Source organism: Denticeps clupeoides, chromosome 2 (genome assembly GCF_900700375.1).
Source record: "Denticeps clupeoides chromosome 2, fDenClu1.1, whole genome shotgun sequence".
Taxonomy (NCBI): Eukaryota; Metazoa; Chordata; class Actinopteri; order Clupeiformes; family Denticipitidae; genus Denticeps; species Denticeps clupeoides.
This window is the reverse complement of record NC_041708.1, coordinates 5,871,841-5,889,447: the sequence shown is the minus strand read 5'-3', so window position 1 is coordinate 5,889,447 and position 17,607 is coordinate 5,871,841. Positions and strand designations below refer to the sequence as shown.

The 17,607-nt window shown below is 44.0% G+C and overlaps 1 protein-coding gene across 1 annotated transcript; it reads left to right on the top strand.

Annotated features, from left to right (window-relative positions):
* The first annotated feature begins 163 nt into the window (after positions 1–163).
* On the top strand, positions 164–17,101 carry kif20bb (kinesin family member 20Bb). The gene is made up of 28 exons (XM_028960213.1): positions 164–497; positions 1,547–1,636; positions 2,176–2,292; positions 2,394–2,532; positions 3,302–3,486; positions 4,670–4,721; positions 4,815–5,024; positions 5,416–5,527; positions 5,638–5,709; positions 5,846–5,995; positions 6,181–6,343; positions 6,960–7,241; positions 7,389–7,513; positions 7,613–7,739; positions 8,024–8,228; positions 8,318–8,379; positions 9,662–9,781; positions 9,865–10,018; positions 10,434–11,382; positions 12,985–13,123; positions 13,229–13,333; positions 14,108–14,251; positions 14,453–14,596; positions 15,087–15,230; positions 15,612–15,680; positions 16,078–16,216; positions 16,314–16,447; positions 17,004–17,101. Exons 1-28 carry the CDS (start codon positions 387–389, stop codon positions 17,085–17,087), a joined length of 4,527 nt encoding a protein of 1,508 aa, XP_028816046.1. The 5' UTR covers positions 164–386; the 3' UTR covers positions 17,088–17,101.
* The last annotated feature ends 506 nt before the right edge of the window (positions 17,102–17,607 follow it).

Below are 17,607 nucleotides of genomic sequence, written 5' to 3'. Positions count from 1 at the left end.
GAAGCCGAACGATCCAGCTATTCAAGGTGAACCGAGTCACTGTAAAGAGCCATTTTAGATTCCCCCAAGAGCCTTTGCGGCCGCGAGATGCTCTGATTGGCTGAGTTCAAATGCCAGCCCGCGGTACACTCGCAACAAACTACAGTGGTTTGCTGTTGTTTGAGTGTAGTCGATGGGATAGTTTATCACTTATCTAAACGTAATTAGATCAGATTAGCGAATTGAAATTAGAAATGTGCTCTTACCGAAACAGACGTAGATGGGTTGCAACACAGACTGGTTTTGTTAAGTTATCTTTGTGACGCGCTAATTTTGCTAACGGCGTTTTTTTTTTGTTGTTGTTGTTTGCATGAATCAAATTAAAGGTCTTGCAGCCCACTGCCAAAATGATGGAGTCTTGTTTAAATTACAAAGGGGGGAGGGCGCATTCTGTGGCGGTGGAGGACTTGCGGAAGGACCTGTTGGCTGATTTCTCGGACGCATCGGCCCCGTCCCAGGTATTGGCGATTCGACCTTCGCCTTTTCTTTTTTTTTTTTACAGCAGTTTCGACTCTTCCTTTGCGGTGCAACGCTAGCCTTAAATAATAAGCACTCGTGCCTGCTCGCTGGCTATTTTAGGCTGCGCTGTTGAGAAGGAAATGATGCAAAAACAGTGCAAGATGAACCCCTGCCGTATAGTGCAATTTGTGTGTAACCGGCACGCGTGCAGCATGTCACGGGCAGAACGGCCACGCATCCCTCTTCTTTCTTCCTTCCGCATGACGTTAACGTGCATCTTTTACAAATCATTCCGGAAAATCCCCTTCACACCAAGGAACGTAGTAAACACACGCCGATCGAAAAAAAACAAAAAACAGGCCATGAATTATTTAGGTCATTGACTTCCTCATATCCAAAAAAAGCTGGTCATTTATTTCACAGCCTTCGATTGGCCTGAAGGGGAATAAATGAAGCCACTGTCTGGGCATTATGAATGGACGCCTGAAATATAATTACACAGAGAAATATTGCAGATGCACGCTCACTAGACACCGGGTGAAATGGAAGGCGATAGTGAAACGCCGCAGCACAGCACGCGGTGACACAACGAAATGTGCCCTCTGCTTTTAACCATCACCCGTGACAGGCGCCCCGGGAGCAGTGTGTGGCGGATCGGGATTCGAACCAGCAACCTTCTGATTACGGGACCATTTCCTTACCCACTAGGCCACCACTGCCCCATGTTATCTGTGGTTAAGCCTGAGGTGGGCGTATCACCCATGTTTGACTGTGAGTGTGTGTAACACACTTGTCTACGAATCCGAAGACCCCAAAGTCACAGCTTCAAACCCCACTTATAAGTGAAAGTGACCAGTTGTCACGTGTGACACACTTGTGTCCCCGAGCAAGACCCTTTACGCTGAGTGTGTCCAGGGGGACTGTCCCTGTAACTACTGATTGTAAGTCGCCCTGGAAAAGGGGCGTCTGGTAAATGGCGTGAATGTTTGGATTATAATCTTAATATTTTTTGTTGTTGTAGTGATGTGGTCTTGTTATACTTTCACAGGTCTCCTTATCATTGGACAAAGAACATTTGCAGGTCTACCTGCGCGTCCGTCCCTTTACCACTGCAGAAAATGAAGGAGGAGAGTCACAGGTAGATTTAGCCTTTTTGTGTGTGTGTGTGTGTGAGAATCTTTTCTTTTTGGTGGTAAATTCTGGAAGTTTGAGTTTTGTGTTGGGGATACGGGGGTATACTGGCTTCATAGCTCACTGGTTGGAGCACAGGTCTTTTAAACCTGGGATCATGACTGAACATTGCCGAAGCTTTCAGATGTTTTTCTCACTTTAGTTTTGTAGGGGTGGTAGTGGCGTAGTGGGTAATACATTTACCCATAAACCCCAAGGCCACAGGCAGCACCACAACCAAGCAACGTAACTGGTGGCCTATGGAAAAGTTATGGATAGGAAAACAATGGATTTCGAAATCTAGATAATTTTTTTCCAGATTAAATTGTTTGCACAACAGTGAGACTGTCCCTGTAACTGCTGATTGTCGCTCTGAGAAATGCTGTAAATGTAAATCCCATTTTAGTCTCCCCATAGACCTGTATATAGTATAGATGACATTAACGTTTCTTTTTTTTTTTTTTTTTTTTTTTTTTGGTTCCTTTTGTCATGTGAAAACAAAATTAGGACTGCGTGGAGATTGAGCCGCCAGACACGGTGGTGCTCAAAGCGCCGAGGTCGTCACTGTCCGCCCGACTGAGTGAGAAATCGGCACAGACTGCGCAGAGGTTCACGTTTTCCAAGGTGAGCGCAGACTCTTCACGGTGCGATTCTCTGATCAACTATTTATTTTTTATCAAGAGTTATTACTATTCTTACCATTTACCACTATTTTAATTGTATAGGTATATGGGCCTGAGACCAGCCAGCGGCAGTTGTTTGATGGAGCAGCGAAGAGTCTGGTTAAAGACGTTCTTGACGGAGGGAATTCTCTAGTCTTCACCTATGGTGTCACAAATGCTGGGAAGACATTCACCTTTTTGGGTAAAACTCACATGGGATTCCAATGGATAAATGAAGTGGCAGTCTGCGTTGACTGAAATCATGAAAAATAATCCCACACAGTGAAATTAAGATTTAATATGAGTTCTTTTAGCCTGTCTATGGTCAGCAGGGGCTAGAAATGGCGATAGGTGTAAAGAGTGCTTTGGCCGTCCTCTTTTGCAGTTTAGAGAGCGGCAGCTCAGACATTCGGATGTGGAATTTTTCCCTTTATGACGTCATAAGGGGAAAAGTTACCTCCTGTTTCTCATGCTTTTTCTGCCCAGAGAATTTCCCACCCCTCTAACTAACATGGCTTCCTAACGTGCGAAGCATTACGGTTGCTCTCTGATTGGATGTAAAAAATTGCATTTTCTCTTCAGTCATGCGAGACTCTGAAAAACCAGTGGGATAATTTTTAAAAGAAAAAAAAAAAGCGCAGACACAACTTCCTGTCTGCCCAAACGTGGTGAATGGTGTTGATGACGTCATTTACGTGAATGCACCCTCAACTTCTATAGGCCGCTCTCCTCCTTGTCCGGCCTCTCTTCTCCTCATTTGCATTTAAAGCCACAGACACTAGATTTCCTTGTGCTGGGGAAATCTCATTGTGGGACTGTCTAAAAGTGGCTGTAATTCTGCACAAAGGCTGAATTTCAGAAAGACACTTCAGAAACAGTATTAGGGGACCAGGACTTGTATAAAAGCAAATTAAATGTCATGTTACATTTTGTTTGCATTTTAGTAACCATGAGCTGTTTTGCTTTCTTAGGACCTGAATCCGATTGTGGCATTTTGCCGCGATCCCTAAAAATGATCTTTGGCAGCATCGGCGACCGCGTCTACACGCAGAACAACATCAAACCTCACAGATGCCTTGATTTCATCAGGCTCACTAAAGACCAGCAGGAAGACGAGACCACTGCCAAGAAAAACCTCCTCCGACGCCTGAAAGAGGTGTGATGTTGTGGATTCCCTCTTCTCTGCCCTGTGGCCTCGGTTTTTGTGGATTTAACATAAATGATGGGCTAGCTGAGCGGTGATGGTGGCAGGGATGGAGACACAAAGTGCTTGCAGTTCGAAAGCAGATTCCGTTTGTGGAATTATTATAATTTTATAAAAATATAAATAATAAAACGTAAGTCAACCTTACTTACAACCGCCAATTAGACTCCACTCAATTCCCTTCTCTAATCATATCTTCACCTCATCTCTTCTCAAATCGCTTCAAATTCCCTTTATAGATGTGGACCGTACCATTCATGCGACAGACAACTAATCAATTATATTCACAAACATTGGGTGTTCGTAATAAAGTTGCAAATTCGCATAAATTAAATAATACATTTATATGCATAAACCGTGTTTGAAAAGTGAAGTGATTGTGAAACACTGCAGCACAGCACGCGGTGACAAAACGCACGGTGACAACGGTGGTAGTAACCTAGTGGGTAACACACTCGCCAATGAACCAGAAAACACAGGTTCAAATCCCACTTACTACCATTGTGTCCCTGAGCAAGACACTACTGATTGTAAGTCGCTCTGGATAAGGCCATCTTTGTTCCTTTTGTCATGTAAAAACCAAATTATGGATATATATTAGGACTGCGTGGAGATTTAGCCGCCAGACACGGTGGTGCTCAAAGCGCAGAGGTCATCACTTGGTTCACATCACAAACTAACCAAATGCTTATTAAATAGGAACACTGTCTGATAAATGCTGTAAATGTAAATGTAAAACGCAATGTGTCCTCTGCTTTTAACCATCAACTTTGGTGAGCAGTTGGTAGCCATACTGGCGCCCGGGGAGCAGTGTGTCGGTACGGTGCTTTGCTCAGTGGCACCTTGGTGGACCGGCATTCGAACCGGCAACCTTCTGATTACGGGGCCGCTTCTTTAACCGCTGGGCCACCACTGCCCCCCACGGTGTTAGTTTGTTCTTGGCTGGTTGGTTCACATCACAAACTAACCAAATGCTTATTAAATAGGAACACTGCACGCTGATGAGGCAAGTGCTATAGAATCAATAAAATTAGTTAAACACTGATCAGCCATACAATGTTATGTTGGAAACAGATCTTGGCTCTGTTACGATGGGGGAAAGTTTGTAACTTTTACTTCTTTTTGTCTGTTTCAGAATGACTTTCACAGAAACCCAACCAACACCACCTGTAAAACTTTACTGGATGGCAAGTATTTACACTTGTACTGTCTTTTACTGTATTTTCAATGTGGTGATATTGGGCCCGTTAAAACCCAACATGACGTCTTGCTGTTTGTAGGTTCGACATCTAGTGATGCAGATATGCAGATGGAGGAGGACAGGCTCTTTTTGGAATGCGACCCAAACACAAAGTTCTCGGTGTGGGTGTCCTTCTGTGAGATATACAACGAAAGCATCCGTGACCTGCTGGAGCTCCATCCCAACGGATCACAGAGGAGGAGCATTCTTCGACTCTCGCAGGACATCAAGGGCAACACTTTTGTCAAGGGTGAGAATTTTGGAGTAAAATGATCAAATGTAACCTGAGAGGTTGCCCTTACTTTTTTAGCCATTTAGTATATTTTATGAAGACATTGTCAGATAGGTATACCATATGTGGTTTTTCTTTTGCGTTTAAAGTGACAGATTTTGTGTCTTGTTTCCTCAAATTTTGAGAATTTTTTTTGGTTCCCTTTGTTAACCACATCCAAAGTCAACATGGGTCTAGTAAAACACAAAATGAGTGAGAAATTGATATACGAGAACAGATATATCATGTGCAGTTGTGACTTTAAATGAAGGACTTTTTTTTTTTTTTTTTTTTTTTTTTTGAGAATTCTGCAAAATGACTAAAAAATTTGCAGTGTTGTGAAAATAATAATACTTCATGCATTATGCAGATCTTAAGTGGGTCCACGTTCAAAGCGCAGAAGAGGCCTACAGATTCTTAAAAATAGGAAGGAAGAACCAGAGCTTCTCCTCCACAAAACTCAACAATGCTTCCAGTAGAAGGTAACCTTCTTCGCTTTTATGGCCGCCTCCCGCAAATTAATTTAATCAACTTGAACATGATGTGTGTATGTATGCGCAGTATGTATGATTTCATTTTTCCCCCCGCTTAGCCACAGTATATTTTCTGTCCGAATTCTGAGGATAGAAGACACTGGCGTCCCTCGCGTTCAGTCAATCAGCAAGTAAGTTGCATCACACTCATTCTAGGCACTCAGCTGGAGGCCTGGCGGTAAAAGCTTCCCTGCAGTAAAAATTTTTTTATTTTTTTTTTTTTTTATTTTTTTTTTTTTTTACCCCCTCTCCTCCTCGTTTCTCAAGGTTGTCTCTGTGCGACCTGGCTGGGTCAGAGAGATGCGCCAAAACGCAGAACATGGGCGAACGACTGAAAGAGGCTGGGAATATCAACACCTCCCTGCTGACCCTGGGAAAGTGCATCAATGCCCTGAAACTCAGCCAGACTCAGCAAAAGTATGTCCTTTGTTTGGTTTGTATAAAAAAAAAAAAAAAGTGGTGCCATTGTATGACATTAGGGGCTATGCACTACACAGCGCTATGCACCAATCGTGATTCTTCACTAGTTTAAAGTCAAATTTGACATATGTAAAAAAAAAAAAAAAAGTATTTATTTATTTATTTTTGTAAATTCATTACAGACTCCACCAGCATGTGCCCTTCCGCGAGAGCAAACTCACCCACTACCTGCAGGGCTTCTTCTGTGGCCAGGGCAAAGTGTGCATGATTGTCAACATCAACCAATGCGCCTCCATGCATGACGAGACGCTGAATGTGCTGAAGTTCTCCGCCGTGGCTCAGAAGGTGCCGTACCAGCTGCACCCTGTTGCACTATGGTGGCATGAGAAGGCTTGGAAAGCATTGGAACTATTAGTCAAACTTATCTGAGACCTGGAGGAGTAAGAAGATAATAAGAAGTGTAATCATTTACAGCTTTTTACCAGACGCCCTTATCCAGAGGCATTTACAATCAGTTTTAATCTTTAAATTGATGCCTTTTGATGGATGGATACTTTATTGATTCCAAAGTATTTATTTTTTTCCCCAGTAGGTTAGCCTTATGCTCACTTAACTGTTCACAATAACAGGTTTTAATAAAAGGTGCAAAGACTTTTGCATGCCACTGTCTCTTTCTACCAGGCTCCCAGATTGTGACCATGGTCTATTTGCATATTGAGTCTATTTTTAGAGACAACATGGGTATAATTTCCAACTTGGTGCACTGGTGCGATTTGCAAATGTGTCCTTTGTCCAGAACCTGCCCTGTGTGGAATTAATCATCCTTCTTTAGACCTTTTATTTTTTCAGATTTTGCTTTTAGCACTTTTTGACTCTTGCTTGGTCCTTAAAGCAGTAAAAGGAAAAATGACTTTTTTTTCTCCTTTTGCCCCAATATTGGATTCTTTTATTTCTCCTTCAGGTGGTGGTTCTCAACTCAAAACCAGTCCTACCCAATCTTAAAAGGTCTGCCAGGGACGTGTCTCTCATAATCAACAACGCAGGCGCACAGAACCAGTGGGCCACGAGGAGAAGCTCTCTAATGGGCTGGGAAACAACCTTGGAGGACGTGGAAGAGGATGATGCTGAGGAGGATGATGATGCTGAGGAGGATGATGATGCTGAGGAGGAGGATGATGCTGAGGACAGCTGCGATGATTCAATGGAAGAAGACACTGTTCTTGAGGCAGGAGAAGATGAACATGTGTGTTTTGAGAAGCTATCTATATATTACAGCCAAAATTGCAAGACCACACAATCTCAGAATTTAACACAATTATTTATATATATTTTAATATTATATATATATTAATAAAAAAAAATCCTTTAAATGAATGTGTTTTTGGTTTAGTCACAGGTTTCCCATGTGGAGGAGCCAAGGAACGATTCTGAGATGTTGGCTATTGAGATTCGCGTTCGTGAGGAGGTGACAAACGAGTTCATGGAGCTCTTCTCTAAAATGGAGAGAGACTACAAGTAAGACTGAAGGAGAAAAAAAAACCTTTATTATTTGGTATCTGTGACCACTAGCATCCATTTTTTAAAAATAAATATATGTTAAATGTGCATGTGCAGCGAACGCCTGCAGAAAGAAAGGGAGATCGTTGAAGAGAGAGCTGAGAGGAGGTTGGAGATATTGAAAGATTTGGTCCGGAAACACACCGCTGAATTTTCAGAAGCTGCGAGTCAAAATGCCACAAAGGTAATAAAGGAATAAAAAAATCTTATGGACTGAAAAATAACTAAATCAATAAATAGGGAATGGAGATATATGTAGATATATACATAGATATATAGATACAAGACTTTGTCCATTGATGTTGATGAGAGACATTTTACACATGCTTTTAAATAATGCATTTTAGGTTTGTTAGACAATTATTCTGATGCATTTATTGCAATGTATTCAATATTCACCCAGACAAAGAATCTCGCCCAGCCAGTGTTGTTTAGAGAAGGGCTTAATTAATTTTCTTTGTTAATAAGGGTGAAGGGATTGACTTCCTGGACGAGATGATTGAAGCCGTGCGGAACGACCTGGTGAAGATTAAGGGGGACGCTGAGGCGGCACATATTTGCCTCGCCCGTGTCCCAGATTCGCCCGGCATGGCCGGCGACCTGCAGCGGCAGTTGTCTGAGCTCTCCGAGGATCTGCTCCACAGCCGGCAGCTCCTGCACCAGAAAGCCAGCGGTGCGGCTCACTTCCTGTTTTGCTCGCTTCTTTGTGATCTCAGCCTGTCGGCCGCTGGACCCCTGAGCGACTCTTGTTCTGTCTTTCAGAGCTGGAAGCGCTGCAGCAGCATGCGGGGAGATCAAACGTGCTGCTGCTGGAGGCGCAAAAGGCATGTCTTCATCTTATATATTCCACTTACATTCTATATGTAACAAAATTACAGTTTCAGGGATGTGAAGGTTTAATTTTTTTTTTTGTGTGTGTGTGTGTGAGTGTGTATTTCCATGTCTGAAGTCAGCGATTTGTTACCAAGGACTGACCTCTAGTACTGAATTTTAGTTTCAGTTGAAATTAATCGTATAATCGATGTGTCGCGATGCAGACATGGACTATTCTGCATCGATGCAGTGCAGAACATAATCGATTACATCGTAATGAATATAATCGAATCATCATAATGGTGATTTTCTGGCAGCGGCATAATTATTCTTGTTAAAAAGTAGTGCCAGCAGTAGTGCCTGAGCTGAGTTGAACTTTGAACGCTGTGGCGTTCAAGACCAATAGAATCAAAGTGGGCTAGTATTCTTTCTGCCACTTTGAAACACTCACACGAAGGGGGAATGGAGGAAAAGCTGCTCTTAACAGTTTCTAAGGATCCAGAGATCTACAACATGACATTATCGTCTTACCAGGAGTTTAGAAAACCACGCATATTTCTTCACGCTGAGCCCCATGGCAAGCCTAACGTGTACCACCTTTGGTTTGAATGCGGCTTTAGATTTTCTCCACTGAGCAGAAAAATGGTCTGTGTTCAGTCCGCGCTCACCTGAAGCCACGTACGTCTGAACCAGCCGTTTTTCTGGTGTTCGTGACTGGTTTGGGTCGCAGTGTAGAGGAGGAAAATCTGCTGAAGCATGCAGAGGAATGAAAAGAGAAGAAAGAGAATTTCAGGCCTCTGCTGGGGTTTCCATCACGCTCTCTATTTATTATGCTTTACAGCACCTCAGTTCTGCCACGCCCGGTTCGTAACCGCTCGTACATGAAACGTTACTGCTTTTATGTAATACAAAATGAAATAATAAAGGAGCTTGGACCCGGACTGCTCTGTTCCTCTGCTTGGTGGAGAGTCGATCTGTATCAGGACCGGGCCAGACGACTAACTGGGCATGTAAAGGAGAGCTACTAGAATATATAACTGGGTGAACATGGACTGAGCGGGGACAGTTTTTCTGCTCATTTTAGCAAATCCAAGCGTCCACGCGTGTATGAGAACTTGACTCTTGTATTTGAAAACGTCACATGATGTGATGTTTTGATGTAGAAAATTCATGGGATGCAGTCATACCTCTAATGGATAGTGAGTGAGATTATAAGATTCTATGTAATAAGTTTGTACCAGAAGCTATTTTGTTAATTTATGAATTTGTGAATTCAAATTTATTTCTGTTCAGAGTTGTGAGTCTCAGGCCATTAAGGTGCAGGAGTTGATGGAAATTTGCCACGAAAAAGATGAAAGCATCTCCAAGCTGCAGGAGGCCCTAGATAACAACGTTGAAAAAATGGCAAAAGATGTAAGTGGCTGGTTTGGAAAATCGAAATCTACCCGCACCTAAAAGCCACGACTTCTCATTTTCTCCCTCTGAACTTTCTGCAGAGAGCCGTGATTGACTCTATCAAGAAAGAGATCTTACTCCTGCAGAGGAATTGTAGATGTACCCCCCCCGGTCCCTCCGACGGGGGCCGAAAGGTTTCCAGCGGTCGAGGGGAGCCCTTGGTGGACCACGGCAGACAGGATTTAGTCGATAAAGGTTGGCATCTTAATGATTTTTTTTTTTTCCTTTTTTTACTCTCCCGCCAGTATGCATGTGGCCAACAGGGTTCGAACCTTTTCATTCTATTCACGCCATCGACCGGAATCGAATCCCTTGTAGGCGTTCGCTCGCAGAACAGCTGTCAGGAAACTGCAGGAAGCCAACGCTTACATGCGAAAAGTAATACCTTATTCATTTTGGGGGCCGCTGAGCTTTTGTGCTGAGCGAAATATAGAAGGCGAACGTTCTTAAAAGCTGAGACAGCGCCTGCTGGTAATTGTTTCCTTTTCTGTCGACTTACAAAGCTTCGGCGTTGCTTTTCCGCACCATTTCAGCATCATCTCATGACTCGCTTTGCATGTTCTCTTCAACGGATCCGTATTCCTGTTCTCTTTTTTTTTTTTTTATACAGGCGTCGGCAAAGTAAATGGCTCGGAAACGGAAGACTTGATTGAACGAACGAAGGCAGAGGACGAGCGCGTGGACGAACTGGAGCGGAAGCTGCTTTCCCTCGAGCGAACGCTGCAGGATCAGACGGAAGAGCTGGCTCAACGGGCCTGGGCCCACGCCGCCCTGCTGTCCTCGCTGCAGGAGGCGAATGGCGAGAAGAACCGACTGGAGCGCGAGATCCGTGCCCAGGCTGCGGAACGCGAGCGGCAGCGGCGGCGGGCGGACGAGCTGGCTTCGAGGGCGACGGCCATGGAGGCCGAGGCCAGGAACCGCACGGAGACGGAAGCCAAGCTTTCGCAGGACCTGCGTGCGGCCGCAGCTCTCATTAAGAAACACGAGGAGGAGTCCCGGGACAGGTCTGTGGCGGTCGAGTCCTTAGCCCTGGAAGCGGAGCAGCTGCGGCAGAAAATGGGGGATACGGAGCGGTCCGGGCGGCAGGAGAGCGGCGGGCCTTTCCAGGACTCCGTACACCGTCTGCAGCGAGAGTGCGAGGAGCTGATGAAGACGTCTCTGGCGAAGGGCGAACACGCGGACCGGCTGGGACGCCAGGTTGACTGTTTGAGGGGACGGATCAAGGAGCTGCAGCAGAGCTGTGACCGGCTCAGGGCGGAGAGGGACGAGGTCCAGAATCGCCTGGATCAGACCGAAGTTGACAGGCGGACGCTGGACGAGATGGAGAAGACTCGCCGTCGAGCCCTGGCTGAGCTGCTCGGCCAGCTCCAGGCCTCCGAGGGGATTCTGGAGAGCCCGGTCGAGTTGGAGGAGTTCCTGAAGGAGATACAGACCCAGCGGGGAGTTCTGGAGGAGCGTCTGAAGGCAGCCCAATGCCATCAGATGAGAGCTGAGGACCTGGAGGAGATTCTCACCCAGAAAAAGGCAGAAATGGAAACTGCAACTCGAGAGTGCAAAAAGCAAGTCTTACATTACACTTTTTTTTTTTTTTTTCAAAATAGTTGAATATTAGGCAATCCCGAGGGGGACATTATTTGAAATGTTATATTAAAATATATATATATATATTTTGTGTTATTCAAGCCCTGTAGTGGGCTGGCACCCTGGACGATTGACTCCGGCAGTCCAGACCCAGAGAGAGAGAGAAGGATATCCATTAGCAATGTACACAACATAAATACACATAGGCACACAGACACAATTACAAATATAAAAAAAAAAAAAAAAAAAAAAACATTTGTTGAGTAGTTAAAAACTACCCATACAGACGACAATGTGATGTATTGACCATGCAGGCCAGTAATGAGTGAAATTAGTGCCAATCCATCCAGTCCAGGGTGTGTGTGTGTGTGTGTGTGTGTGTGTGTGTGTGTGTGTGTGTGTGTGTGTGTGTGTGTGTGTGTGTGTGTGTGTGTGTGTGTGTGTGTGTGTGTGTGTGTGTGTGTGTGTGTGTGTGTGTGTGGTGTGTGTGTGTGTGTGTGTGTGTGTGTAACGGCACCCTGTTGAAGGCATGATATAGATGGCAGTGTGCAGTACAGATTTAAACACTTAAGTCGATCCCACTCCTCCCCTTGTGTGTGCCGTTGAAGAGCTGCATGTCCCTAGGAACAAAGGACCTTCTGAGCCTGTCTGTTTTGCAGGAATGAGACAGGCACCTACTGCTGAACACGCTCTTCTGCTTTGGGAAAGCGGTGTGCAGAGGGTGGCTGTCGTTGTCTATTACAGAGAGCAGTCTGCTCGGTGTCCTCTTGTCACTGATGCCAGTGACTCCTGTTCCATGCCCACCACAGAGCCAGCTTTTCTTACCAGATTGCACCTGGAGGGTAAAACACTCGGCTCTGAATCAGACCACAAAATCACAGCTTCAAACTCCACTTACTATCATTGTGTCCCTGAGCAAGACACTTTAGTGTCTCGAAGGGGACGGTCCATGTCACTACTGCAAGTCGCTCTCGGTAGGGGTGTCTGATAAACACTAGGGGTGCTAGAAAATATCGATATTGCATTATAAAGCAATATTTTAAGTGGTGATCTTGTATCGATAGAGGGACTTTTCTGTATACAAATTTCGTCCATTGGGTGCTGCTGTCTGGCATTTTCATTAGTGAGGTCAGTCAGCGTGTGACTACTACCTCCACTCCTGTAGGTGGCGCTCTACAGCTGGGTACTTGAATTTCAGGCAGAGTGAAATTGCAAAACACACATGATGCTGTGGTCAGTCTGTTATATTCTACATTTTCAGTGAAATGTAGAATATCGCAATATGTACAATATCACAATATATCACAAAATAGGTGATACCTATCGCATCATGAAATCCTTGCGAATACACACCCCTAATAAATACTGTAAATGCAAATGTGGTTGTCCAGCATCCCTATAGCAGTAGTAAGCGGTCAAGAAGAAAATAAAAATGGACAATATTTAAACTGTTGGCCAGTATTCGTTTGCATATGCATTATGGGTCAGTTTCCTGTTCATGGACCAAGCACTTTTATTACATAGTTTATCCAAGAAGGCCATGAAAAGTTTCTAATTTGTCCATGATCTCCTGTTGACAGGTTAAAAGAGCAGGTAAATAATTGCGCGGAAAAAATCCAGAGTTTAAGCCGTGATCTGCAGATAAAAGATGACGTCGTCGACACCCTGAAAGGAAGTCTGGACGAACGCGGGTCACAGATGGAGTTCCTGCAAAAAGAAGTGAGTCAGGTTTTCTTTTTTTTTTTTTTTTTAATCTGACTTTATCAGGAGAACAAGAGGTTTGGTTTCACACGCAACTCCTCGATCTTTCATTTTAATCCGAAGATAAATCGAATCACGGAGGACAACGAGTCCTTGCGGCGTCAGCTTTGTGCCTTTGAGAAATGCGGGAATGGGACCCTGACCGATTCCAGGGTGGAGCCCAACGCTGTAAGTACTCTGTGTGTTTGTCATTAGGCCGGAACTATGGTTTTTCAGTTTTCTGTTCCCTTGCTGCCTGGGTGAGGTCACTGGCCATGAGTTTGGCCAAATTGTTCATCATGACCCAAAAAGTTCTGTCTTTTCTTATTGCAGTGAAATGAAAGCGGTGAATCACCTCTCACTGCTCACATTTTGGTCTTAAATTCTGCAATCTTTATCAAATACAACAGTTGTGTTCAGAGTACTTTCCCTGTTAGTTTTCATCAAAAAAAATAATGTTTAATGACTGATACTAGGTTAACAAGTGACAAGTGAAGTGATTGTCACATGTGATACAAAGCAGCACAGCCCCCTGCTTTTAACCCATCACCCTGAGTGAACAGTGGGCAGCCATGACAGGCGCCCAGGGAGCAGTGTGTGGGGACGGTGCTTTGCTCAGTGGCACCTCAGTGGCACCCTGGCGGATTGAGATTCGAACCGGCAACCTTCTGATTACGGGGGCCGCATCCTTAACCGCTAGGCCACCACTGCCACTTTGCATAAGGTTCTCTTATGCAAGAATATTACCAGTTATTCTCAAGCAGTGGGTGGGGTTTTTGAGAGGGACTGGACAAATCAGATTGGCTTATTTTGGGACTGTTTGTAAAGCATGATAGACAAGTTTCTGTACTGTACTAGCGTAATACATTGTGTTCTATTAATATAATTTGAATGGAAAACATCTGATATTTACATTCACTTTTTTTTTTTTTTTTTTTTTTGTCTTTTCTTCTATTGTTTCAGGTCTTTAATGAAGACAAAACTGCATCTGGATTGTTCCCAAGTCAGCTGGAGGGGGGTGGATCCAAGGGCAATCTTCCAGATGATCTAGTGGGAAGACAGCAGGTGGAGGAGGTAATGGGATCGTATTCCTCCCCATCCCCTTCCGTAAGAACAACTCGGCGCGGCTGGGGTGGTGAAAATCTCGCGCCATGTGTTGTAATAAAACCGGCAGGGTAATCAAGCTCTCAGGGTAACGCCGTTGGCGTGCATGCATGTTGTGTAGATTTACAACTGAATCATTTGCCTTTGTCCCTTTTTTCCTCATTTGTTTGCAAACGTCAAATGTCCTTTTTTGCACTTCTACAGGACGTTGTGCAAAACCATCCAAAAGCGAAACAGGACGCCGTTGTAGTGCTGGCCTCGTCAGGAAAAGAGGACCAGCCAAAGAATAGCGAGGAGACGTACGTAAGATGTGGGAAACAGCGGGACTCCGTCTTCCCAACACAAGAGGTCAGTGTAGAGCTGTGGGTGTCCATTAAACTATGAGCCCTGACTGGATTTCGTTGCAATCCTCAAGAACTGCTAGACGCAACTTAACAACATGCAGCAGCATTCAGCATTTGTTAACATTTATTACTTTTATATTAATCAACTAAAAAAAACATTCTAGTTCAGTGTAGCTCCCAAAATGTGCTACAGTTGCAAAGATACGTCTCTGCAAAAGTCGCTTTCAGTGCAATTATGCAGAATACATGCAGTCTTTTGTGGCCAGAGAATATTTCATCATGGCTGTGAAATCAGCCAATCAGATTTAAGAACCGGGACCTAATACTTTTACAAAAGAATCGCCCTAGTTCGTGTTCTCTTAAATAATGTGTAGGGTTCCCCGTCTGAAATTATATGGCATGTGGGTGTGCAGGCAAACTATTATCCAAATTAAATCAATTAAATAATTTCTTACTTTTTCCCCACCCATGAAAATGGAAAAAAAAAAAAAAAGAGAGGCCGACGTGTAGATCAGCTAGACGCGGAGGTCTCTTCCACCCCTCCCCGTACCAACATCGCGAGCAGCACGCAGCCGGAACAGTCGGCAAAGACGGCCAAGAGGCGCGTGGCCAAGAAGAGGAACAGTGCTGAGATGGGGGTATGGCGATCGTCATGGAAACCCACTACTAGCCTGTTGTATGCAGCTTTATATTTATTTTTAAATCATTTGCCATGCAACTGAATTTTCACTGAAGCGCTCTCTGCCGATTCTCTGCCATCCCAAGACATCCTACTGTAAATCGGCATGGGGTTTAAAAAAATATATATTAATAATAATTTTCCGTGGATGAAATTGTAGTTAAAGCACTTACAGCACAGTTCATTAAAGACAAGCTAGCCTTCCTCTCCTTTTTTGTCTGATTTTATATGTACAAATTGACAATAATAAATATTTTCAACAATAACAATCATTTTCTAGAGCTCCTTGGAGGAAAATTGTGCGTGTGGGTATATAAAATGTGTACACGTTTTCTTACAGGGTCCTGTGGCATCTTCAAACCGCAAGAACATGCGCCTGAGAGGGATTTCAGTGCTGAACACTGAAGAGGTGAGGCCGGTTCCCATTCAGAAAGTGATCTGCATGCCGGAGGGCTCCCTGCGGCCCTAAATGACATCATTATGTGGACCAATTTTCTTTAATTAATGACTAAATTAAGCTCAAATGGACAAAGCTAGTGAGAGTGTTTGCTTGCAGGGGATTGTAGATTTCTTCCTCTTTGTAGTCATATAAAGGTTTCCACAGTTCCCTTGCAGAACTGTGTTCAGATAGCTCTGTTTAATGAATCATAATCACTGTTTATTATTAATATTTTTATTCATTGTATTAAATGGCATGTTCCTCGTGACTCTCTGATTTAACAGTGTCCCCCTCCCTGGCTGTGATGTTAGGATGCTTTTTTGTTGACCTTTGCTCACACCTGCTGGGTTTTTTCATCCAACAATAGTCTCCCACCGTTCTGGGCAGAAAAGCCAATCAAATAAAGCCGCGGGGGTCTCCAGCAAGCCGGAGAGACAGAAAGGACGGTGACCTCCAGAACACTGGCGACTTCATTCAAAGCTCCCCCACTTACCTTGGCAGCAAAGGTGAGCATCGATGGCATTACAGTGAATCGTTCAGGATTTGTTGTGCCTGTACTTGGCTCAGTTTCTTTTCCCTCTCTCCAACAATGATCCCCTTTAGCTAAAAAGATTATGGGGACCGTGAATGGCAACTCACCCGAGGTCCCGAGTGCAGACCACGACAGGCCCAAGCGGACCAAGCGCAAGCTGTATAAAACCCAGGTGTCCTCCCCCATGTACTTCACCTCCAGTCCAGTAAGTGCTGCCCCGCAAAGGGGTGGAGCCAAGTCCAAATATGGCATTGGAAAAGCCGTAATGGACATTGGGTCTGTTTTTAGTTCATGGAACTTTTTCCCGTTGACCCTAGTCTTAGACTTAAAGAGAACTTCAATAAACCTTTTTGTTAAATCAGTGGTATTTTGAATAATTGTATAAACAAATAGTTTACTGTCATAGTTATAGCTGTCGCACCTGTAATATGCAATACAGAGTTGGTGTGACTGAATCTCGATGCTCAGTCACACTGAGCTCTGTTTTATACCCATTACGTATTATACGCTTCTTTAATTCCACACGTGCTGCAAAAGCATACAAAACTACAGAAAGTCTCAAACATTTAGCATAATTGCAAAATTTAAATACAATATTCCCAATAATAATCAAAGCCGTGCAATTTGGCAGCACAAGAACGAATGCTTCATGTGTGTGCTTGTGTGTGGTCTGTCAGTGTTTACGTATGCATTTCAATGCATATCATACACATCGAATGTGTTGAATAGCATACATATAATGACTTCCTTTCTTCTCCTAGACTACTGCAGCCACTCCAGATGAAAAAGAGAGTGACCACAACATCATGAAGAGGAAATTGCGATCAAGAAATCTGAAGATTTGAGAGATTTCTGTGTTGAAAAAAAAAAAAAAAAAAAAGGGCATTGTTCACATTAAAATTTTGTTAAAATATTTTTGATAATAGCTGGCAACCATAAAAAAAACTTCTTAAATTGGCTTTTATTATTCTGTAAATATGTTATGGATTCACTTAATGTGAATAAAAAAAATGTATTACAAAATTGTGTTTGATTTTGGTGAACATAACCTTTTGCCGGTAAAAAGGCAAAGTGGCAGTGTGCCGCAGACTGTCCTCCCTCCCCGGTTTTGGGGGTCAAGCACACGGTGTCACACTCATTTATCCTGTCTGCCAGCGTACGGGTGCTGGCTGTCAGCACAAAGGAGTAAGTAATATTTCATCTGGCATCCTCACCTGATCCCTGTGACCTCTGACCCCTGCGCGTTCACACAGTTCACAGGCGGGGTCGCGTGGGTGCGCTCTGAATATGGAGAGGAGCGGCAGCTCCGCTGTCGCAGCGGCGCGCGCTTTAGAGAATGAAAAATGTCTCGGCTGGAGCTGAAAT